The sequence below is a fragment of the Furipterus horrens genome, unplaced genomic scaffold, assembly GCF_987537825.1.
Source record: "Furipterus horrens unplaced genomic scaffold, mFurHor1.1.pri manual_scaffold_3, whole genome shotgun sequence".
Lineage (NCBI taxonomy): Eukaryota > Metazoa > Chordata > Mammalia > Chiroptera > Furipteridae > Furipterus > Furipterus horrens.
The window spans coordinates 160,799,212-160,825,553 of NW_028327173.1; the positions used below are offsets into that span (position 1 = coordinate 160,799,212).

Below are 26,342 nucleotides of genomic sequence, written 5' to 3' on the forward strand. Positions count from 1 at the left end.
CTTAGCCTTTCCCCTGAAGAGGTATGCCGCAAGGCAGCGGAGGTTTTTTTTTTGGAATCAGAGTTTTCCTTCTCTGATGTGCCCTGACTGGAAGATCGGACCAGCGACACTTAGCTCGCAGGCCGACGCTCAATCCACTGAGCCAAACCAGCCAGGGCAATTTTCAAAATGCTTTTCAATTATTAAGAATATTGGTTTTGGCTCTTGTGTAAAGAGGAATGAGAAGCTAACAAATAGTGAACCAGTTTCAGCCCCACTTTTGTTAAACTGTATTATTTTCACTTTATACATTCACTTCTCACCCAAGTATTTATTAGTACCTACTGTGTGTCAGGCACTGTTTTAGGCACCAAACATAACAGTAAACAAAACAGATGACATTTTTTTCTTTCTTAATGAAGCTTAAATATATTGGGAAAAGAGAGTTAGTAAATCTCCTCCCATAAGATGATATTTGAACAGACCTAAGAAAATTAAGGGAAGAGACCATTCAGATATGGTGGGAAAGCATTTTATGGAGAGGAAAGAGCAAATGAAAAGGCCCTGAGGAGGAAGCATGCTTGGTGTGTTTGAGCAAAACCAAGGGGCTATGTTGTTGAGATAAAGTGATCCAAGAGAAAGAATGGTAGTGCTCACTTCGGCAGCACAGATACTAAAATTGGAATGGTACAGAGAAGATTATCTTGGCCCCTGCACAAGGATGACATGCAAATTCATGAAGTGTTCCATATTTTTAGTGGGACAACTGTAATAGCATAAACAATAAAATATTTTAAAAGAATAATTCTCTTATTTAAAAAAAAAGAGAAAGGGTAGTAGGTGATGAAGGGAAAGAGGTTGCAGGCGGAATCTGTAAAACATTGCAGACCAAGGGGTTTAATTCTGAATGAGATGGGAAATGAGTGGTAGATTTTGAGCATAGGAATGTCATGATTTGAGTTGTTTTTAAAAGATCATTCCAGTTCCCATGTAGACAATACAAACTGTAAGAGGGGCAAGAAGAAGAGAGACACTTTAGGAGGATATTATAGTAATAAAGGTCAGAGATGATGGTGTCTTAAACTAAAATGATCATGTTAAAAATAGAGAGTCACAGGTCAGACTTTGGAAATGCTTATAAAGTCAGTCTAATGGGATTGTACTGCTGAAACACTTGAGTAAGCAGATTATTTTGCTGAGACTGATATAGAGTCAGAGAAAGGTATCGAGCCCTTTTAAAAAGAGTTGACTGTAGTTTCTCTTTGGAAGAAAATAACTGGCAATATTTTTAGGTGAGGACTTTGGTATTTAGATTGGAGGAGGGTAATGCAGTTTTTCTCAGGTGCAGTGGGAAGGCTTTCTTTGTCCAGAGACTTGACAACTAAGTTAAGGGAGGTTTGGAGACAGTTTAAGAGTTTTGTTAGGGTTAGAATGTCTCTTCAGACAGAACAAATCCTCAAGATACTAGGTCGCTAGACAGTTTCCAAGGCGGCACAAAATACCTGCTTACCCTCTGGGACCTTAGTTTCAACCCTTGGCCATCACACAGTTGCTATTTTTTTTAAAAAGTGGTAGACCTTTCATTTCCTTTGACCGTCTACTCTTCTTCAATTAAATCACTGGAATATCCTTTTTAATTGTATCTTTAAAGGATATTTGTTATATATATGTTGTGGCTAATAACAATAACACAGTAAAGTCACTGTGTTTGAAAATTATTTTTGAAATTACCATATTTTTTGCTCCATAAGACACCCCCCCCCCCATAAAGTGGGGAGAAAATGTCTGTGCATCTTCTGGAGCAAATATTGCGTCACAGACCATGTTGTGTATTACTTCACCTGTCAGCGTTGGCAACAACTTTTAGAAGAGGAAGCAGGGGGTCCATGTGAAACCCCTGGAAACGCTTAAATGTCCCCCTTTACTGATGAATCTCAGGGTGTCTGGTCAGTATGAAGATAGCAAAGAAAATGATATCAGTGATTGTGAGCAACTGAACTTCATAAATTCTGAAACTAGCAATGATGAGTTCTTGGGGTTCCCAGAAAACTAGAAGAGTACTTGAACCTTAAAGTCTCTCCTCATTTGTTAATGACAGCGATGATGGTTCTTAATACCACTGTTAACTGCTGTTCACTTTACATGGTTGAAATATTATTCTGTTATATTTTATTAAATATTAGTACACCGTTTGGTTCAGAATATTTTTTTTTTTCTTCTTTTCCTCCTCTAAACCTAGGTGCGTCTTATGGTCAGGTGCATCTTATAGTGCGAAAAAATATAGTAGTTATTTCTTGAAATTAGCCATACCCTATTCTAGTGTACTTTGGTACCAGAATATTCCTACCTGTAAATCTTTGTTTTTAACAATACCAAACAGAAATTGTCATTGAATTTTGAAGGGTGGCCTGAGAAGGCAAATTCTTCTCAGATTTTTACTTGTCTTATTTTCTTAGATACTTAAAAAAAAAAAAAATCAAACTTTTTAGTAGCAGTTCATTGTACAGAATCTCAATTTTTATGGTAAAAATGCCTATAGCCAGTGTTACATATTTTATATGAAGCACCATGTTTTAACTTCTCTTAAATTCCTTTACAATTTTAGTATTTCCATAGCTTTTTTATTTGTTTCTCAGTAATGTATAGTAATAAACAAAGGATTTACTATTATATTCAATTGGCCCTATTTCACAGTGAATTTCCAGAAAAACACATTGGTAGATTTATTTCATGAGTATCAAAAATTAAAAAAATACAATAAAAATAGTGGTGGTAGGTTTTTGGTGTATATTATTTTACAATTGATTGCAGCCTCTGAATCTTATCAAAAGGAATATCATTGCTCCATATATAAAACTGAGTAAAGAAACTACTGAAAAGCCACATTCAAAGCTTTGTTTATCTGATATAGCTATCTCCAATGAGATTTCTTACATCATATCATTGATTGAATCGCTGTATAGCAGATGGCAATCCTGCAAAAAGTTATTACCTTTCCCTTATTTATAGGTGTTGGGATGTGATTTTTTTTTTGTAGTGCTACCAAAGGCAGTGTGTGTGTGGAGGGAAGCATCTTGTGAAGGAGAGAAATAGGTGGCTATACAATCCCCTGTGCTTACTCCCAACTGTATATACGTTTCTTTTGCACAGGGATGGACTTGGGCATGATGTCAAGCTGAATGGCTGTATTAACTTGTCATTCTTACTAGCTTTACTTCAGGGCTATCCTAACTTCTCTCCATTCTTTGTATTGTTTTTCTTCCTTTCATTCCTTTTCAGCACACTAGACTTCTTACTACTACCTGAAATATTTTCCCAATTCCAGACCATTTTTTCACTTTACCCTAGTCTCTTAGTCCAGGGTGGCAGACTTTTGGGTTATAGGTCTGGCAGTGGCAAGTGGGAAGGAAAGGAACTGGTCTGCAGTTTTTCTCCCCACTGACCCTTTTTATACCTCCAGGCAGGTCTTGTCTGAACCTCATCAAATCTTGAGTAATGCTTTATGTACACAAACTCTTTACTGCTGGGGCCCATATGGGATAAAACAGGTATTTATCGGTATATAAAAGTCACTCACCGCCCCCCTCCCCCCCCAAAAAATCTGTTTCCCGTTTTTGCTAATGGTTAAAAGCCTACAGAAGTCTGTAGGACTCTGCTTGGAGAATGAAAGAAGGGATGGGATAGAAGCTGTGAGAGAATTTTATGATTAACTCAAGAAAGAAAACACTTTGAGTCAAAAACAGAAGATGGTGGCAGTGGAAAGGAAGCAGGTAGACTATAACTGAGCTCTTCACAGAGAAGAGAGTAATGCCAGATGTTGACTTTGCCAAGGAATTTTTTGCCCATCGAAGAGTCTTGCTCTCTTACACCTCAGAAACTTGGTTTCTACCTTCTATTCCTTCTCTAAGGTCCCAGCCTCTTAGGGAATTGGCTGTATATGTAGTAATATATGATTTGCTTTATTTCTTTCTCTATTACATGCTTCATAAAAGAAGGAAGCAGATTATTTTGTTGCATTTACAAGCCATTGTTTTTAGATATAAGGTCTAAAAGTTAATGTTTGTTCTTTACTGGAAATAGCATGCCTTTTAAAAGGGGACACGTGGACTCAAAATATATATATTGGATTTTATTTAATTGGTTCAATTCAGAAAAGCATGTACTTACATTCTGTATATAAAATGTTGAAAAAAGAAAAGGATCATTTTAATCTCTGTTAAATTATTCATTATAACTTTGAATCTTAGTAGCAATAGATTAGATTAATATATTAGAAAACTAAGGAAGACTCAAACTCTTTCTGCCACTTAATTATTGGTAAACTTTGTCTTACATGTACAAATTTAATCTGTCAATTGTGGAACTAGCTTCTCTGAAATTGTTGAATTGGTATATAGATAGACTAGAAATGGGAAGGAAAGAAAATATTTGGTTTAGATGCATTTTTTAAAAATGCTTCTTAATAGAAATGTTTTCCATTTACTGTATTATAATTGTGGTGTATTTTCTTGCTGATAAGTAATTTCTCAGATTTTGATCATTATGTATAATTTTTGTATTAAGCTTATTTTCTGTAAGTTTTTTTCTGCTTACCTTGATCTTATGGCTGAAGCTTTGGAAAGTTTATTATTCCTGTCATATTTCTGTTTGTACGGCCATTGTGTTCAGCAGAAAGGAGTCATTCATTGATGCTTAAAGATGACTCTTGCCTTTGTCAGTGCCAGCCGCAACCTTCTATTCAGAGTCTGGATATGTTAACAAAAAACTGTGGAGCTCTGAGTTTAAAACCTAGACAAATCCTTGTTATTCTATAGCATCCTTTGAACCCCCTTCTATGTCCAGTATTGGTATGTAGCATTCTCTAGCTGGTGGCTTAATTACCATTTTATTTAATCTTTGCTCCTCCTTCATGCTGTGGAAGTAATTACTGTCACTTGATGAAAATTGAGTATGTGTTTTCGCAGAACTTCATGTATCTCTTCTAAATTTTCTTTGAAATGTTTTCTGTAGCTAGCACCCATTTTTTATGTAATCTCTTTTATAAATTATTTAAAACAACACAAAGGCCTCATATTTATTAGTCGTTTGATATAAGACAATTCAATCCTAAACCGAATAAATTATGATTAGACTATTTTCATTAGGATAGGATCATCAAATGAATTTTTATTATGTTATTAATGTTTAATGAAAGTATGATTTTCCTCACTTCCTCCATCCCCACCAGTCCGTTTTCTATCTCTTATGAATTTGACTGTACTCATAGAAGTGAAATCATACAGTATTTGACCTTTTGTGATTGGCTTATGTTTTAGCATGTGTAAGAATTTTCTTCTTTTTAGAGGCTGAATATTCCATTTTACATATATTACATTTTGTATATCCATTGATTTTTTTGAAAGACACTTGTGTTGCTTTCACCTTTTGGATATTGTAAATTATGCTGTCATCAATATGGATGTACTGGACAAATATTTGAGGCCCCACTTTCTCAGTAGCCAGTCTTTTGTATTTTACTTTGGGTAGATATTTAGTATAAAAAAAAATCTTACCTTATATGGAAAAATAATTGCAAATGAAAAATCTGATTTTTAAAAGAAAGTAGTTTCATGTAAGTGGATTTTGTAGATTAATAGTAGCCTTTGTCTTGATTTGGGTTTCGTGGGAATTCTGTGTGCTGATCTACAGTGTTGATTGTGAAGAAAATGCTTGGAAAATAGCCTAAAGGTGATAATAAAGAGATGGTACCAAAGTATCTTTATATAAGATACTTCTCAAACTTTTAGAATCTTACTTAAATTTAGAATTTTAATAAAAATCCTCCAAGAATGAACAGAACATTTGTATTTTTATACATAATTTCTGTGTTTTCAAAGCTTTGGGTTCACTTGAAATTGTGCCTTTAGTATAATCTGTAGTTAGGTACCCATGATTTCTCTCTACTGTCTTTAAGAACTTTAAAATATATATATTAGTCACTTGATACAGGAAGTACAGATTCATTGAAGGATTAATTATGGTCCTACTAACCGAATTAGTTTAGTAGATTCTACTTTGGAAACCGACTTTCCTTTCCCTGCTTTTTGTTCCTTAACCCTCGAATTGGTAATGCAGTCCCTATGAAAGAGCCTTGGGAATGCTGATTAGTTATTGGGGAATTTGGGGCATTTAACTATACATTACGTTCTCATCTAAATCACAGAGGATTTAAAGGAATTTTTTTGTTTTTGTTTTGAAGAAAAAGAGGTTCTAAACTTAGAATGTTTCTTTGCAACATCTAGAGTTTTATTCATGCAAGAATGAAATAAAGTCAATTATTTGTATTTCGTCATAAAAAGCAGCTCAGAAGGGCTTGGTAAAGTATACCCTTTTAGGAGTCAAGGATGAGAAAGACTGGTCCTCAAAAAAGAAAAGGGAGAAATGGTTGGATTGAGAGATCTCCAGCTCTCAACTTTTACTAGAGACTGATTGGAAAGTGAAAATAATGGGACTGAAGCTTCAGAAGGTACATTCAGGAACACAATGAATTGTTTTTTTGCTAATGGTTACTGATACTTTTGATTTTTCTTTTACAATTTTCATAAAAGTGGATCTAGTCATTTGGATTCAGATTTTAGAGATTTTACTAGTATGGGTTATCACATATTTGATTAGCTTTGAAATAACATTGATTTGATATAGTTTGATATAGTTTTCTGTCTTTAAGAATATCAGATCAGTGCTCAGTTAAAAACCAGTTTTATTAATATGAACAATTATTTGACGCGCTTCATTTTAAGGTGTATCCTTAAGGGCTGAATTCTTCAGATTTTCATGTAGGCAGTGCTAGACTATAGGAAGCTGTGTGGGTCCATCCAATTTCAGAAGTAGCAATGGATAGGGTTAAAAGATGGAGAGACCTAAGTTATGCCCTATTCTGAAGTCTCCAAAGATGTTATTTTGGTGCAAAAGTTCTGCAGTGTATATAGAGCATTTTATGAAGTAGTGATGAACATGCTCTTGAGTAACTTATTTTCCACAAGTTTCTGAGACAAGGATTGATACACTGCCAGTTCCACAGAAATGCATATGCTAGTCACTGAATTGTACTCTTCTGCTAAGCCCTACCAAAGAAACATTGATCAGAGTATCCTTTTGGATTTATATCTTTCACTTTCTTCTCTCCACAGGTATGGATGAACGAGGAAGTACAACATCTTGGGGAACAAGTGGTCAACCAAGTCCCTCTTATGACTCATCTAGAGTAAGTTTGCTCATCAACCCTTGATTAAAACTGTAAAGATAATTAGCCAAATAAGTAAGTTCTTTCATATATTAGCTCAGTTGAAGAGAAATGAAGATTAACTTATTTTCATTGGAGTGTGTAATACCCAGTACCTTCATAGTAGATTTAAAATTCTTTCCATAACTATCATACATTGAGAACTTATTTTATCTCCTAAAATGAAGAAAATATTTCTGGTGTAATTTCTATACCTGGACTACTTATACTACTGTTTACTAAAATTGGAAGAGCTTGGAATACCTCACTAACTATTTTCCATAAATAGCCATTTTTCTGCATGTATTGTTTATTTGTTTTGAGAGATGGCATTAACTTTCAGAGTACCATCTTTCAGTGTCCTCTCTTCCATTTTTGTTCCAGTAGTCATCAGCTGTTTCTATCAGGGACTCCATAGCCCTGTCTCTCAGAAGCATATCAAAACTCATAAAACAGATGACATTTCTTGGTTGGCAGTTAAGAGGAAATAGGACCACACTAACGTAGTGCACACTGAAAGGTCAATAGATTAGAGCTTCTTTTATCAATGAATAAACAAAGAAACAAAAAAACTCCAAAACTTTAAACATTTAAACTGTGAGGTTGAAAATTAGAGCAAAGAATTGGCAATAATATTAAATGCTGTGTTCTCAAACTTCCTGATAAATTCGTGAGTTGAAAAGATACCTTTCTAAAAGATCATACTTAGAATTATTAATGAACATTATTTCTCTCAGAATTAACCAAGAGAAAATAGACAAGCATAAAATTTATGGCTACTTAACTCCAGAAGCAAATTGGCTTTCAGTGGAAGGAAAACTGAAATATTTGATTGGAGTTTATAGTTTTCATATGGGTTATACTGTTTGGCATTGAAAAATGCTGACTTAAAATACTTATTAAAGTATGTGGTCTTGCTTTACATTAGCTGTAGCCTATGTTTAATTTAGTTTAAATACTTTGGGAAGAACTAGGATAGTCATTTGTAATCCAAAAAGATATAGAATAACTGTTTTAAAAAATTAGTTTCAGTGTTTTATTTTTGGGAACCAGTGCGCTGAGAAAGCTGGGTTGTAGTGGAAAAAGTAATGTCCTGTGTCACAAGATTTGGATTTACTGTTGACTCCGCTATGAACTTGACATTTACTCTTGGACACCTTATTTTATTTTGGGGATAGTTCAACTGGTTGGTGTCCAGATTTTCTTCCAACTTTGATTCTTTGTGAATAGAAAAGTTAGGTTTCCTATCTAAACAGGAAGTAGGGATTTTACATAGTGGAGAACACAATACTATTCATTACTGCTGGATTATTTCCTTTTTAATTAAACTTATGGGATGATATTGGTTAATAAAATTATATAGGTTTAGGGTATACAATTCTATCATTTTCTTTCAGAGGCTTGAGTTACTGTGTGATAAGATGCCTTTGTACCTATGTTTACTTTCCTTTGAAGCTTTCAATTTTTTTCTGCTTGAATACTAAATAGGATTTTAGGAGACGAGAACATGATAATGTATCCAAACATTTGTATGTTTTATGATCCTGAAATGAAGTTTGCTCTAGAGATGGACTTCAAAGCAAATCTTGGCTTTTCTTTTGCTATTTGATATGCAGGTCAAACATAAATGCCATTTTTTACTCTTTTTTTCTTTTTTGAGTATATTGTGTGCAGTGAGAAGTTAAATATACTTTATAGTAAACTAGTTTTCTATTTTAAAAACCAAGATTAATCTACAGATATTCCCAGTCAGCCATTCCCAGTCAGCCACGTATATATATTTACATCATACATTGAGAATATATATATTATATATTTCTGTGTATATATACACACACACATTTCTACCTATGTACCGAGAGATCAGATAGAGTGGTGATTTAATGCTATCCTTAAGTTTTGTTTTTTTGTTTGTTTATTTATTTTTAGAGAGAGGGGAATGGAGAAAGAGAGGGAGAGAAACATCACTGTGTGGTTGCCTCTCACTCGTGCCCCCAACTGGGAATCGAACCAGCGACACTTGGCTCGCAGGCTAATGCTCAATCCACTGAGCCACAGCAGCCAGGGCTTGCTATCCATAAGTTTTGTTCCCATTGAAATCCACTCTTCCACTGACTTTTCTCTTACCCTAGTCATGGGTTTGAACCTAAAATGATTTAGTAAGCTAGTTACGTTATGATTCATTTAAATTTCAAACCATTTATTTTTACCCTGAGCTCTTCTCACCAGCAAAGACATTTATGGGTGTCTGAAACTGTCCTCAGCAGTTCTTTATGGGAAAATTATCAGCTTTTAGAGTTTTATTATTAAACACCGTTCACTATCTTGGCCATTATTTTCATAAGGTAAAGATAGATATAATTTTGTTAATAAGCTCAGTTAACCAAAGTACATAATTTTCCTGAGTATTATAGTATGTCGAGTTTTTTAAAATTTAGAAACACCTTTTGGTGTTGGCTATAAACCAGTTTGATACATTTTATTAAAATTAAAATTTTAGTAAATAATTTATTGTACTGTAAACCATATTTGGCACATGTATGCTATTAATTCTGTATATTACTGTGCATTTTACTGTGTAATACTACCTACACAAGATCATATAAATTGAACTTTTTATTTAACAGCTTTTCAAGGGGAATGCTTTCATTATTGTGTTAGTCTTATACCTGTTCATGCAGAAGTAGGAAAAGTCACTACAGTAGGCAGGGCTCCCGTCTGGTGTGTCTGCCTGTTTTCCCCAAATCCACCAGAAAAGTAGCCTCACAATGTACAAGTGGTATGGTTGAGTCTCTAGTTATCAGAACTACCATGGTACAGCATTTGGTGCAGAATTTTTGTTAGTCAGACACAGAAATAAATATACCTAATAGTGGATATAGAAGAAATGGTTAGCATTTTTGGGAAATGTGGAGATGAGACTGAACATGTTTCAGGCACTCAGGGAAGTAGCATAGTATTTGTGACGTGCACCTCAGGCCTCTACTTTAGTTAGAGTCCTGGTTTCTGCACCATTGACCTACTACCCAGGTGCAGAATAAAAAAACACGTATGAACAGATAAAACATCATTGTGATGTGACTAACAGTCCTAATTTCAGAAATATGTGGTAGTGGTGATCGAGGATAAAGCACCAGAGATTGAAAGGAGCAATTAAAATCTCAGATAGTTTAGACACGGGCAAAAGATACAGTTATTGAGTTTGTCCTGCCCCTTTCTTATTTTTTATCCTTTCCTGCAAAAAAATGTTTTCTGTATTTGATATTGTATCAGGCATATAAAGGCCAGAGAGTATCATTATCTTTCTTGATAACTATAGTGTTAATGGTTTTTCCCAGTTTCAATTTTTTTCTTCTTCTTCTTTAGAAGGCAGTGGCTAAGAGCACAGACTCTGGAGCCAGACTGGCTATGAATCCCATTCCTGCCACTTACTACCTGTGTGACCCTGGACAAGTTTCTTAAATTCATTGTATCTCAGTTTATTCATCTGTGAAATAGGGATAATAGGACTATTTTAAAAGGTCGTTGTGAGGATGAAATGAGATATAGTATATGTAAAATGCTTAGATTAGTGTCTGGTACATAGTGCTTTATAAGTATTGGCTTTAATTTTATGTTATATCAGAATTCATAAAATAAATGTAGGTATTACAGTTAAACATTTAAATCAATGAACGCATTTGCAAATGTACTTCATTCTAAATATAATGAATAAGAATTACATGCTGATTCAATGATGCTTAATATATTTTTACTTCTTTTAGATATGTGAAAGACATAAATGAAATTGATTGCCTGTCCCTTCAATTGTTTTACTTCTTTCTTGAGAATGCAGAATTCCTCTGACAAAGATTTTGCAAAAAAGTTTTAGTCCATCCAGTACAATACTTGATACATAATGGGTGCTCCATATGTGTTTGCTGAACGTAATCAAATTTGGGAAGAATTATTAAATTTACTAGATTGTGTTTGGCTATCAGGGGAGGAAAGAAATGAAGTTGACTTAAGATGGTAAAGCTTGAAGTGGATGGTGGTGGTATTAATGGCAATAGGTCTTTATGCTTACGAACTATTGTTCTGATTGATGACACTACTTAGTTGAGCATATTATTTACGATTACAACCTCTGGAGAGTTGTGCTTTGTGACCTCTTTGTGTCTCAGGATTCTCCTATCTAAAATTGTGATAATTTTACACATACCTTGTAGGGTTTTGCTAAAAATTAAATTAATAATAGCTATTAAGTATTTCATGTATTAATACAATAAATGAAAGTTGCTGTTACTGATATTAATGCCATTATTATCTTCTTCAAATATTTAATATTTCACTGTGCATTTTAATGGACATATTTCCTGATGGTACAAATTTTGTTTCTGAAATGCAGTCTGATCATTTTAGTTCATGGAAATTCTAAAGGACCCTCGCATCTTGGTTTTCCTGCCTCTTTGCTCTATTATACAACCTAGGCCAAGCTCAAAGTACTGAACCATTGGGGTTTTTACGCTGGGCTAGGGTTTATGACAGCGCTCACAGGAGACAGGAGGAGTGCTCTTGTTGACACTCTTTCCAAGGTAGAATTTTTCATTTCTTAATTTAAAAGGTAGAGGAGTTCACTAGTGGGTAACTACAAATAGAAATTATATTTGTAGACACTGTCAGTGACCAGGAGTTGGCATTTTAATCATGAGCATGTTTTGGGTTATGTATAATCTATTATAATAATTATTTTTGGAGAAGAAGTAACATTCTGTTAAATAGGGTTTGAGTGCTTATTTTTTCTTACTGCTAAATTTCCACCAGAATATTTCCCTTCTTTTTATAATATGGTTTGTAGAATGAAATGGTCATGTCCATGTTGCTCTTCCCTTTGTCCCCATTTTGCAGTATTATAAAGTTTTCAAAATTAGAAGGTATATTAGCTATTTACATCCAGTGCTTTTATTTTATACATGAGAAAATTAAGACTTAATGTGTTTGAGATTTAGCTAGGTTGTGATGTTTGCTTTTGATACAAAATACCCATGAGCCTTGGCTGGATTGTGAATTCTGTGCTAGTACTTTTTAACCCTCTTACTTTAATACTTTCCAACTCAAGAACTATCTTAAATTTTCTGCCATATACTGAAGGAATGGGAGAAGAGAGAGGAGAAAGGTGAAAGAGAAGAGGATCTGTAATTGATATCCCAAAGAGGACATGGGACATGATATGATAAAACCAGATTTGCTCAGCAAGTATAGTGTATTGTGAGGCAGAATAGCATAGATTTTAAGAGCTTGAATATTGAAATCAAGTTGCCTGGATTCTATTTCTGGCACTCCTACGTCCTACCTGTATGACCCTGGGCATATTGCTTCTTTTTACCTCAAACTTTTTTTTTTTTTAAACTGATAGAAGGTGTGGTAGGTGCTAATAATAACTACCTTATTAAGTTCCAGACTTAGTCCTGTTAGTGGAGAAGGGGAAAACCAGTTATGTGGTGACGAGTTGGCTTTAAAATACTTGGTGTGGCCACTGTATGTGACTCAGCACAGAATAATTTCAGGGACTTTCTCTTAAGGGATAAATAGTAGGTACATTTTGAGGTCTTTTATTTTAATACATACTATGACTTCTGCTGCCTATTGCTATGAAGTGATATGAGGGCTTGGTTTATTTAAAAAGCATCAACAGTGGCCATTTTTCAGTCCATTTGTCAGGAATACACGTGGGTGGCAGCTTGATAAACCAGGTTAGGTAGAAAACGAAAATCTAGGAGTTGCTCTAGCCTCCTAAGAGTCATACACAAAGCCATATAGATCAGGTACTTGGTATGTATAAGGGAAACCAAAATAAAATAAAAATTTAACTAGAGTAAACATATGTCTTTTGACTTCTGTGGAAACTGAGGTCATAAGGTTATCTGGGTGAGTTTACTGCCATATGTGGCTAAAGGGATCTTTAATTTTGCCAAGTGTTCTCTCCATTCTCAGCAGGTATTCAGTATCTTTTCATTCATGTGGAAGAGCTAGGCGAAGAGCCACTATATAGTTCAATGGATAGTGAGTTGGAGATGGATGGGGTAATAGAGCCTTAGTTGCCCTCACATGCTATCCATAAAAATATACATAGGTCTCAGGCTGGGTTGCTCAGTTGGCTGGGGAGTCACCTGTGCACCAAAATGTTGTGGGTTCCATCACCTCTCAGGGTACATACAGGAGGTAACCGGTCTATGTTTCACACACATCTTCCTCTCCCCTCCCCTCCCTTCCTCCTCCCTTCCCCTCCCCTTGCCTTCCCTCTCTCAAATGAAACATTTAAGGACTTAAAAAAATACACAGAGATCATTTTGACCCCAGGAACAGTTATATTGGCTGGAGTTTTGGGAGAACCTGATGTGTAGTTCATTTACATTTTAGAGTAGAGGCCCTGGGAATATCTAGGGGCAGAGAGAACCTGTATTCTTCTTCCAGCAGAGCACAATGGCATGGGAACCACCATTGTAAATAAGGGTGATAACACCGTCTGCCTGCTTTTAAGTAGCTTGTGGCTTACTGTGGTCCCCAAGTTTGAGGATGTTGATATTTTTAAATGCACTGAGTTTTTTTCTTAATTGTAAAACATGAGTGAATATATGTCTTAGAGTTCAGGAAATATGGTTGGAAATACAAGTCATATTTGCCTAAAGAATTAAGTAAATAATAAAACTTTAACTTTTTAAAGGCAGCAAATAATTAATTACCAAATTAATTTCATTGATAACCGTGGGATTACAGGAGAGGGCGAGATTACTTTGGGTGGTCAGAAAGGACTTAATAGAAGAGGAAGTGTTTGAGTAGAATATTATAGGACAGACAGTATTTGTACAGTATGAATTAAGGTTGAAATGAAGGCAGCTTACTGGAAATGTGGAATGATGGGACCACAAGTACAGACACCCACAAATCACAGAACTCAGTAAACAATAAAGCAGTTTGCTTTTTAGGTAAATAGTGTGAAAAGGCAAATAACCTTTCTACAGAATAAATATAGTCTATTATTTGGGAAGTAGAGAACTAAATTACATAGACTTTTACATGGGTAACGACAGAAAGTATTTTAAAGTCAGTATGTTGTGGTATGAAGCATGGAGCCAAAATAAAAGAATGACAAGAAATAAGGTGATCCAGTAAGATGTTATACACAGTCCCACTTGCTGTGAGATAAAACTTGGATTAGATGGCAGAATCGAGATCACAAAATAATGAAAAGAAGAGAGATATTACAAGGGGAAAAACTGGCATACTTGGTAACTGGGGAAGATACAAAATCATACAGACTCACTGCCCTGCAGAATGATGACTGCCAAGTTAAACTCCGTGTGTTTTATTTAGGCTTTGACAGGTTAGCGGTGGTTGTGTTATACAACTAACAGATTATCTGATTTTGGTAGTTTCTCTTATAAATGGGAAAATCTAGTCGTGTGAATAAAAATTAAATAAAACAGTTTACTTGCTGAACCCTCATTTGTCAGCATTGATGTGTAGCAAAGTTTAGTGTTACTCTCCTTTAGAGTAGATATTCCCTATCTCTAGATTGTTTATTGTTTGCTTTTTTATCTTTGAAGGGGAAAATGGTATAGGTTTTATAGCTACTAGGGGTTCAAATGCAATAATTAGAAAGGACACACAAATTTTGAAATAGTATTTTATGCCTCTTGATCTCAGGTACAAAACACGAGATGAAGCAGTTAAATAGCAAAGCAAGACAGGAGGGACAGAATTAAAGTAAGTGTTTTTTATATATTGCATCTGTGTTCCCATTTATCTCTGTTTTGTTATGTAACTGCTCCTTCTAAATGTTCTGAATGTGAAGAGAACTGTGGGTAAGAAAAGGGTGTAATTTAAAGTTAGGGTTAAATAAACCCATGAGGGAAATGTTTGTAACACTTGGTTGCATTTAAAATAGCACCTGCCCATATATTTAATCTTAATGTTCTTGGATAAGAAAATAATTGGGTTAAGATGATATGAGCTCCTTTAAATCTCTTGCCAACAGATATTTAAAATGAAAGAAATCACATACCTATCAGACTGTCCAGGGTTCCACATGAAGCCAGTCAAACTTATTTTTTTAATATAGCCATTCTTCTAGGGACAATGCCTGTTGAGATGCTCTAAATATAGATCTTTTGGAAAGATCTTTTACATTAGTCTCTCACCTCACTATGAGTTTCACTAAACTTTCTATGTCTGTGAAATAGTAATTCTCTCTCTTTTTTTTTTCTAATTATTGTTTAGTCTTTAAAGTTAACAAGTAGAAAGTCAAACATTAATCTTTGGATTTCTTTTTGTCCCTTTATGTAATTGTTGAGGTCTTCCTTTCTGTAGCTTTTTAATTATTTCCTCTAAACTTAGGAAATAATTGAGGATAGATTCTGGCTGACTGTATTTTTAGGCCTGCCTAAGCTATTTTTATTAATAACAATAATCATAACTAGCATTTGTCACAATATAGTTTAAAACCTTTCACATGTTGCCTTTTCTAAGTTTCACACCAGCTCACTAAGAAGTCATTTTTAAACGTTGAGGGAATTTTGGCTCAGAGAATATAGAAAACTTACCAGATATTAAATATCTAAGAATAATATGACTCTTAATTATTGTCCCTTTCTATCATATTACATTGGCCAAAGTATAAAAGAGACACCAAAACAGTTGTTATTTCTACTTGTCAAGGACTTTAAAGACAGAACTTTAAAGACAGGACTTTAGAAATTGTAAAAGGATGAGACTCATTATTTCTTACAAAAATATTATTCACTTTTATATATAAAAAAACAAAGCCATGGAATAAATCAGATAAGTTTGCTTCCTGATTTTACCACTATATTTGACCTTGGAAAAGATAAAATACTTAATTTCTGAGCCTCAGATTTCTCTTCTTCAAAGAGATATATCTCATAGGGATGTGTAATAATTAAATAGAGGAAGTTTTACAAAGTAGTTAGTACAATATCTGGGATTTATTATGCAGTAGATAAGTGTTCCTATTTTTACATCGTCTCATGAAAAGTATACAGATCCCTTACAAAACCATGTCAAGAATTTTAGAAGTTTTGGATGCTCCTTAGGAAAGAAGCTGTTTTGAATTTCCGGAGTATGTCCTGAAGAAGATGAGGGACCTATTATAGTTTTTAAATACTCACCAATAGGTTCTATAAATCAGGGAAAATAAATTTTGTTTACAAAATTGAAACTATTGGAAACATTTATTTCATCACAGATCTTTGGATGTGAAAATTATTGGGAGGGAAAGTAGGTAATCCAGATTCTTAGGAATGTAGACTCTAAAAGAAGAAGCTTCAGTTTCTGAAATATGTTTTAAAGGATATCTGCATCACAAGGTAGTTATGAGACCTAAATGAGATTATGTAGTGGAAGACAGCATAATCAATTAATTTTACTTTCTTTTGTGATGTACTTTTGTTGTCATATATTTTAACATTTTCTGGGAATAACAAGCTTGGAAAGTTTTCTTTCAACATATTGAACTGACACTTAGTCCCTTGTGCTAACAAATGAAATAATTATTTAGATGTGGTTTTTTATAATAATCAACATGCTGCATTTTACATAGAGTAGAAGAACATATCTGGGTGTTTAGCATAAGAAATTATTTAGTGATTAAACAATTAAGGATCAGCTATCCTGAACCAAATATCTTCTCTGCATTGGTGATACCATTAGATTTCATTGAGTTTATACTTTTCTGAGTTTATGCTCTGTAAATATTGTTCTTGATTTGCATCCTACTCTTTAGATCATTTTTCTTCAGTATCTTTCTTCCCATTATGGAATCTTATAGTCTTCTTTTGGATTTCTGTATTCTTTGTGAGGTGTTCACGTTCTTTCTTCTACTTTTTTTATTCATGAAGCATTTATTAAAATTCCACTATTTTCTGCTCACTGGAATTAGTTGGGCAAAACAAAAATGATTAGTTCATGTACCCTGGGCAAAAGTAGTGCTCGTTCTCATGGGAAAAACATATTATTATATTATAGGATGATAAAAGTACTAATAATGATGGCCCAGGGAGAAGAGAAGCACAGAAATAGAAGCAGTACTTAGTTATGAAACATCAAGGACATACCAGGTGAAAATGATTACCTGTTTTTTAATACAAAAATAGAGGACTTAAGCCTAGAGACTTCTTCCATTAGACAAGTGAACTTGGTCAAATTAGTCACTTATTCTGGACATTAGTACCTAACATGTAAAACAGAAATTTCAAACAAGATTATAGTTTCTCAAACTGTGCTTAATAGGATACATATTAATAAACAGTTTGTAATTTCAGCAGTCTTTGGTCCACTATATTTATGTATTATTGAGTTAAACAGAATTAAACAGAGTTCTTTGTTGGTGTTAGATTTTTGTTTTTAATGTTATTGTAAGTTGTAAATCTTTAAGAAAGGAATAGAACATACTTCTCACATATTTTCCCAACAATGAAGTCCTTCTATATCACTTAGGAATTGAGTTTGACTGTTAGTCTCAAGAAATAATAAATTAGATAATTTATACATTTAACTATTAATTTAGATCTGTGATCCACTTGAAGTTCATTTTTGAATGAGTGAAGTAAGGGTTGAATTTTATTGGTACCATTGTTTAAGAGAGTTTGTTTTCATTTAATTCCCTTGTTAACTCTGAAAATAAATTGACATATACTTTAGGGTCAATTTTTGACTATTCTGTTCCATTGGTTTATCATTACATCAATTACCATACTATCTTGATTACTGTGCCTTTAAAATAAATCTTGATGTTAGGTAGTGTGTATCTTCCAACCTGTTATTTGGTGTGAAAATTGTTTTGTCTATTCTAGGTACTTTGCATATAAATTGAAATATTTAAAACCAGCATATCAGTTTCTACAAACTTATGGATTTTGGTTGGGATCGTGTTGTTGACTCTATAGAGCATTTTAAGGGGAATTGATATTTTAACAATGGGGAGCCTTCTGATCCATGAATGTGGTATATCCTATTTACATCTTCTTTAATTTCTCTTAGTAATGTTTTATAGTTTTCACTGAACACAACTTTCATTCAGTTTATAACTAAATAATATTAATGTTGTTATGGTTGTACTTTTATTTTCAGTTTCTGTTGTTCCTGTCTTATATAAAACTACGATAGATTTCTGTGTATTGACCTTTTAGCCTGTACCTTGCTGAACTCACTAGCTAGAGCAGCGTTTTGGTACATGCTGTGAGGTTTTCTGTTTGGATAGTATATCTTCTATGATTAATGAGAGTTTAACTTTTTCCTGTCCAATCTGGCTTTTTCCCCTTATTGAGTTGGTACGGTGTCTTGTATATGTTGAATTAAGTGGGAAGAGTGTATAGCTTTACCTTGTTCTTGATGTTGGGAAAACCATCAGTCTTCTACCATTCAGTATGATATTAGCTGTAGGTTTCATTGATGTGCTTTATTAGATTAAGGAAGTTCCCTTTTATTCTTATTTTTGAATAAGAATGGATGTTGGATTTTCTGCATCTATGGAGATACAAAGTTTTCTTTTTTAATGTGTTACTGTGAGAATTACAGTATTCCCTCACGTGTCGCGGGTATTATGTTCTAGACCCCCTCACGATAGGTGAAAATCCACAAAGTAGGAACCTAACATTTATTTTAGTATTTATATATATTTTAAGACTTTATAAACCGTTCCCACACACTTATAAACCATTCCCAGTCCCTTATTAACCTTTCCCACTCCCTTATTAATCTTTTCCACACTTTATTATAAACCCTACTTATGTTCTTAAACATATTTTACCCTCTTAAACCTATGTAACTTTAACAACAGATGTATACAGCACCGCAAAATCCTGCGATATAGCGAAAAATCCGTGATAATTAAATACAATATATTTTAAAATTCCGCAATACAGTGAGGCCGCAATAAGTGAACTGCGATATAGAGAGGGACTACTGTATATTGATTGCTATATTGAATTTTAAACCAACCCTGTATTCCTGAGATCAATAACACTGGGTTATTATGAATTATCCTTTTATTTATTGTTGAATTCAATTTTTAAAATGTTATTAAGAACTTTTATACTTACTAATACTGAGGTATAGGAGTTTTGTAATGTCTTCGTCAGAATTTGGTGTCACAGTAATACTGGCCTCAGCGAATGAATTGAGATGTATTATTTCCTCTTTACGTTTTTTTTTTTTTTTTTTTTTAAGGAATTTGTATGGAATTGGTATTACTTGCTCCTTAAATGTTTGGTTGAATTTACCAGTGAAGATATGTTGTCTGAGTTTTGTTGGGGTGATGCTATTTAGTTAAAATTTTAATTTTTTAATAAAGAACTATTCAAGTTACTTTTTAGTGAGGTTTGTTAGTTTGTGATTTTAAGAAAAATATGTCAGGGGAGAGGGAGGAGGATAACAGGGGAAAGAATGGGAAGGGTCTAGTCAAGGATCAAGTATGAAGGACCCATTGACTGTGGGAGCAGGTGGGGGGGTGCAAAGGACAGCAATGGGGGAGAAATTGGGAGAACTGTAACTGAATAACAATAAATTGAAAAAAAAATAAAAATAAGGTACCCAAGTTTTGCTGAAGCATATGATCTAAACAGCAAGAGAATTGAAGCATATTGAAAGATAAGTTTGAAACTATTTTCTGAAGCAGAAAGATAAAATGTTTTCAAATATTTGATACTATGTACAGTATAATGTTCTATATCATATAGTACTATAATAAAAATATTCTAATTTTTAAAAGCATAAAAAATGTTTATTTTTATCTAAGTTGAATTTATTTAGCATAAAATTATTCATAATATTTTTTTTATCTTTTAAATATTTGTATTAGTTATCTCTTGCTACATTAACAAATTACCAGAAACTTAGTGCCTTAAAATAACATACATTTATTGTCTCTCAGTTTCTGTGGGTGAGGAATTTGGCATAGTTAATCTTTGTCATCTGCTACAGGGCCTCTTACATGCCTATAAACAAGGTATTGGCCAGAACTGGGGTCCCATTTGAAAGACTGATTTGGGAAGCATTTGCTTCCAAACTCATGTCTTTTTTTTTAAGCAGGATCAGTTCCCTTTGGTTTACTGAACTGAGGGCCGCAGTTCCCTGTTGGCTCTTGGCAGGAAGCTGCCCTCAGCATCTTGCTGATTAGGTTTTTTCATCATAGCAACTTAATTCATCAAAGTCAGCAAGGGAGGGGTCTGCTAGCAAGACAGAAGACACAATATTATAGAACCTAATAATAGATATGACATCTCATCCCTTTTGCCATGTTTTATTGATTAGAAAGAAGCAAGTTATTAGGCCAGCGCACCCTCAAAAGGAATGGTTTATTCACAGGTGCGAATGCCAGAAGACAGATACCATAGGGGCCATTTTAGAGTTTACGTGGCACAATGTTTTTAGGATCTGTAGTTAAGTACCAGCCTCATTCCTGACATTGGTGAATTGTTTCCTCTTTCTTTCCTGATGAGAATGGCTAGAGGCTTAATCTATTTTACTGATATTCACAAAGAACCAATGTTTTGTTTCATTGGCCTTTTTCTATTGTTTTTCTTTTTTTCAATATATTTGACTCTAAACTTTACTTTGAGTTTAATTTGCTCTTTGTTTTCTAATTTCATAGCTGGAGCTGGAGGTCATTGGTTTGAGTCCTCTCATCTTTTCTAATAGGCATTTTAGTACTATACATTTTCCTCTTACCATGATGTTATCTGCATCCTGTAGGTTTTGCTGTGTTGTATTTTCATTTAACTCAGTTTAAAATGCTTTATAATTTTCCAATTTATTACTTCCTTGACCCATGAATTATTTACAACTATATTATTTAATTTTGAAATTATTTGGGGATTCTCTAGAGATATTTTATTATTGATATTTAATTTAATTCTGTGATCAGAGAACATGCTTTATTTTAGTTCATGTAGATTTATATTTCTTTTTGGTATTTGCCTTTTTACTGAAGGACTTCCTTTAATATTCTTTATTGTGTAGGTCTGGTGCTTATGAAGTTAGTTTTTCATCCTCCATGTGTCTGAAATATTCTTAATTATTTTTTACTAGGTATAGAGTTATAGGTTAAGCTATCTCCCTCGTTTACCCCACCCTCTCAGCAATCATAGCATTCACTTTGTTTTCTCCTCTCTTAAGAGATCACCATTCCTGCGCTGCCAGTATCCAGTGTCTCAAAACTGTTGTTTAATGTATTTTTTTAGTTTGGTGATTGTTTCAAGCATGAGAGTTAATATGGTCTCTGTTACTTTGTCCTGTTTGAAAGTGGATGTGGAAATAAAGTTCTTAGTTGGGTTGATCTGATGGGGATCAGTGGAAGCCCTTGGAGCAGTACAAATAAGTGAATGGAGAAATGAAGTCTTCACTATTAGCTCTTCCCGCACGACATTGAAAGTACTGGCTTATTTAAGAGATCCTTGGAATTTTGATATCCTGTTTGCTATTGTGCAACTACTTTCCTTGCTGCCAACTATCCGTAAGTATTTGTCTACTGATACTTTGAAATCAAAAGCCAAAAATATGTTCTTAAATATAGTAATATTAAATATCTACCACTGACTAAGGCTAGGCATGCTCCTTGATTTTATGAATCTTTTTCTTTCATCTCTGAAATGAGGCCTCAGTCTTAAAATTTTTAACCTGGGTTTCTAGATTCTGTCCAGCTGTAGTGGAAATGAGGGTTCATGTTTTATTTTAAAACATAGTAAATACAGTTGCTCTTTGAACAACATGCATTTGAACTGCGCAGACCCACTTGTATATAGATATTTTAAAAAATATATACAGGATGGGGCAAAGGTAGATTTACAGTTGTTTCTAGGGGAAATAAAAACAATAATAAGTCATAATACAAGAATAAATTCTGTGTTTCATGTACTCACAACTGTAATCTACTTTTGCCCCACACTGTACAGTTGGTTCTCCGTTTGCCTGAATTTCACATCCAGATTCAACCAGCGGTGGTATCGATCAAAAAGGTAATGCGCAGATTTTTGACTGCACCAGAACTGGTGCTTTAACCAACCCCATCCTGCCCCAGACCCACTCTCCTTCATTCACATTGTTCAAGCATCAACTGCACTCTAATCTATTATTTTACCTCATATGTTCCAGGGACCTCCCAGGGTCTGCTGGACCTTTTTAAAGTGTTTGCAAGCTTAAAACTATTTTCATGATACTACTAAGATGTTATTTGCCATTTCAGTCTCTTCTTTCCTGAGTGTATTGTGAAATTTCCACGTGCCACATGATAGATGATACCTTTGCTCTGATGGTTCTTGTGTTTTTTAAATTTCTCAGGTATAATTTTTAATATGGTAAATATCATTGGGTATGTCTTACATTAACATAAGCTCGTTGGGTTCTCAGTACTTTTAAGACAAAGTAGTTTTTATACAAGAAGTATTGAGACCAAAGGTGTTCTAAGACATTGAAATGGCTGGCTTAATGGAAATTAGTTTTCATTTAAGTGTGAACTCTATTGACAGATTTCTTGGTGCTGGAGATAAAAAAAATTAGTGGCTAATATTAATTCATCTGCTGTCATAGTTCAAAGTCTAAATGAGTTTTCTACCATTCAGGAAAGTTATTTAAATTCTCTAAGACAACATTTCCTCAACTACAATATGGGGGATATATAGTATCTGTATATAGTTTAAATTAACTGGTAAAATACATGAAAGCCCTTAAGACAATGCTGGCATATATTATATCAGTTAATTTATTTAGGAGCCACTCAATAAAAGTTAGCTGTGATTATTATGATGCCATAGAGATGTGATCGATAATTTTGTTTTTTTGGTTATCATGTTTTGTTCTGCTCTAGAGCATCCTTAGCAAGTATTTATGCTATTTCTTTTACCTGTCTGGCAATGCTCATTTGCCTTTGATGTTTCCATTTGAAGTTGTGCTGTTAATATTGTTATTTTCTAACCTGTTCATACTCAGCTCAGGAGTTCAGGTTGGAAGTTGGCAGACTGGGTTGAACTTTATTTAAAATTTCATGGGTCATGCCATCTTGCCCTTTAGACTAATTGGTAGTCTAATAATACTAACATAGATTAATGGTGCAGAACAATAGGAAGCTTCTTGCTGGCGGTTGATAATTCAGAATTTGCGTCTGTTTTGTAATTTTGGTGGTTACTCTGAGCTTTAGTTTTCTTAGATTCTACAGTGATTCCAGTCTTCACTACACTTGCCTCATAGTGTTAGTTTTAGAATCCCCTGTGAATTGGTATGAGGCATATTACATTCTTATTAATCTCAGCTCTGCTAATCTCTTAGTTGCAGATCTTTAGAAAGACAGTCAATTTAACTACTATCTCTTCATCTGCATGGTAGGTAAAATGAGTGTGACGTATATGAGGAGGGAGACCCAAAAAACTCAGAATTTATTTATGAAAATTGGGTATTTATTTTTACATGTTTAAATATCGGTCACCTTCAAAGTACTCTTCATTTGATGCAGTACAACTATCGATGTTTTTCCACTGCTTACAAAATATTTTGGTACTTTACTTAATCCCCATTGTATTTATTAACATTACTTTATATTCCCCTGCCTCCAGCAAACACCACACTGTTGTCCATGTCCATGAGTCCCTTTATCCTTTTTGCTCAATCCTTCCACCCCCAACCTCCCCTCTGCCACCAGCTGTCATCTGCTCTCCATCTATGAGTTTGTCCCCATTTTCCTTGTTAGTTCAGTTTCTTCATTAGAATCTACATATGAGTGAAATCATATGGTATTTGTCTTTCTCTGACTGGCTTCTTTCTTTCTTCTTTTTTTGGGGGGTCTTTATTTATTTTATTTTGTTTTGTTTGCTTTTTTATTTGTTTTTTAAAATACATTTTTATTGATTATGCTATTACAGTTGTCCCAATTTTTTCCCCTTTGTATCCCTCCACCTGGTATCCCCATTCCTTTCAGCGCTCCCCCAGTTTAGTTCATTCCATGGGTCATGCATATAAGTTCTTTGGCTTCTCCATTACTGATACTGTTCTTAACATGCCCCTGTCTATTTTGTACCTACCAATTTATGCCTCTTAATCCCTGCACCTTTTTCGTCGTTTTTCCCCTGTTGCCCCCCCAGCTGATAACCCTCCCAATGATCTCCATATCTATGATTTTGTTCCTGTTCTGCTTGTTTGCTTAGTTTGTTATTTGGGTTCAGTTATTGATAGTTGTGAATTTATTGCCATTTTAATGTTCATTGTTTTGATCTTTTATTTTTATATCATTCCCTTTAGCACTTCATATAATAATAACTTGGTGATGATGAACTCCTTTAATTTTACCTTGTCTGGGAAGCTCTTTATCTGCCCTTCAATTATAAATGATAGGTTTGCTGGATAGATTAATCTAGGTTGTAGGTCTTGGCTTTTCATCACTTTGAATACTTCTTGCCAGTCCCTTCTAGCCTGCAAAGTTTCTTTTGAGCTATCAGCTGACAGTCTTATGGGAACCTCTTTGTAGGTAACTCCCTGCTTTTCTCTTGCTGCTTTTTAAGATTCTCTCTTTATCTTTGACCTTTGGCATTTTAATTATGATGTATCTTGGTATAGTCTTGTTAGGGATTATCGGTGCTTCCTGGACTTGTATGTCTATTTCCTTCACCAAATTAGGGAAATTTTCTTTCATTATATTTCAAATAAGTTTTCAGTTTCTTGTTTTTTCTCTTCTCCTTCTGGCACCCCTGTGATTTGGATGTTGGTGCATTTAAAGATATCCCCAAGGTTCATAAGCCTATCCTGTTCTCATTTTTTTTTAATTCTTTTTTCTTCCTGCTCTTCTGATTGAATGCTTTTGCCTTTCTTGTGTTCCAAATCCTTGATTTCCTTCTCAGCTTCATCCCCTCCACTGTTGGTTCCCTGTAGATGTTTCTTTATTTTACTTAATGCAACCTTTATTTCTGCCTGGGTCTTTTTTATGCCATTGAAGTACCCAGCGAGTTCCTGGAGCATCCTGATAACCAGTGTTTTGAACTGTGCCTTTGATAGGTTGCCTATCTGCATTTCATTTAGTCCTTTTTCAGGAGTTTTGTTCTGTTCTTTCATCTGAGCCATATTTCTTTGTCTCCTCATTTTGGCAGCCTCCTTGTGTTTGTTTCTATGTATTAGGTGCTTTGACTCCCTGTCTTAACGCACCTGTCAACTTGTATGGAGTGGAGCCTTAGGTAATCACCAAGGTGGGGCAACCTGTGTTGCCTTTCTGTTGCTCTGGGTGGGGGAGGGCTTACAGCGGGGACAGTGCTGCTGGCCTCTGGGGTTTTGCCTGGGAGGAAGCTGTCTCCTGGCACTTGCACTTCAGTTTCTTCCCATATTCCCCTGATGCCCTTACAGCTATTGCTCTGGTGCTGAATCCCAGAACAGGTGGGTCTCTGTGAGTCCTAAGTTCATTGCAGGTGCTTTAAGAGGAATCTCTTGAGAATCCCACAGTTTCTTCCGCTGCTGCAACCTCCATTGATTTTTACTGCCAGAGTTATGGGGAGTTGGAACCCTGGGGTGGGTGGTCTGGAGTGGGGCTGGGATCCCTCACTCCTGTAGCATCCCTCCCATTTTTTATCTACCACACATTGGTGTGGAACTGCCCATTCCTGTCTCTGCATGTCTCCACACCTCTTTTCCCCTCCTACCGACCTGGATGAATGTGGCTTTTTTAAATCCTTGCTTGTCATTCTTCCACAGAGCTCAATTTCAATTCTGGGGTTATATGTTTTGTAGTCTACTTACATTTTTTGCTAAAGTTGTGCATAGAAACAAGACTTGTTTACCTACATCTCCATATTGAATGGTCTGACTGGCTTATTTCACTTAGCATAGTGTTCTTCAGGTCCATCCATACTGTCGCTAAGGATAAAATTTTCTTTTTTATGCCCGAGTAGTATTCCGTTGTGTAAATGTCCCATAATTGTTTTATCCACTCATCTATTGATGGACACTTGGGCTGCTTCCATATTCTGGTGATTGTAAATAACGCTGCAATGAACATAGGGGTGCTTATGTTCTTTCAAATTAGTGTTTTGGGTTCCTTTGGATATATTCCCAGAAGTGAGATTGCTGGGTCAAA

The 26,342-nt window shown here is 34.6% G+C and overlaps 1 protein-coding gene and 1 non-coding gene across 7 annotated transcripts in view; both read left to right on the forward strand.

Annotated features, from left to right (window-relative positions):
• Window positions 1-26,342, forward strand: part of TCF12 (transcription factor 12) — a 351,413-nt gene that overhangs the window by 119,546 nt on the left and 205,525 nt on the right. For 5 of the 6 annotated variants that reach the window (XM_090270652.1, XM_090270650.1, XM_090270653.1 and 2 more), the window contains exon 4: window positions 7,149-7,222. In XM_090270652.1, the coding sequence (XP_090126778.1) occupies window positions 7,149-7,222 (74 nt within the window). Of the gene's footprint in view, window positions 1-7,148; window positions 7,223-14,934; window positions 14,987-26,342 lie in introns of those variants that run through there. The other variant, XM_090270655.1, reaches the window with a different exon arrangement.
• Window positions 629-735, forward strand: LOC150016546 (U6 spliceosomal RNA). Its single transcript, XR_016510139.1, has one exon. It is a non-coding gene; the product is annotated as a U6 spliceosomal RNA (small nuclear RNA).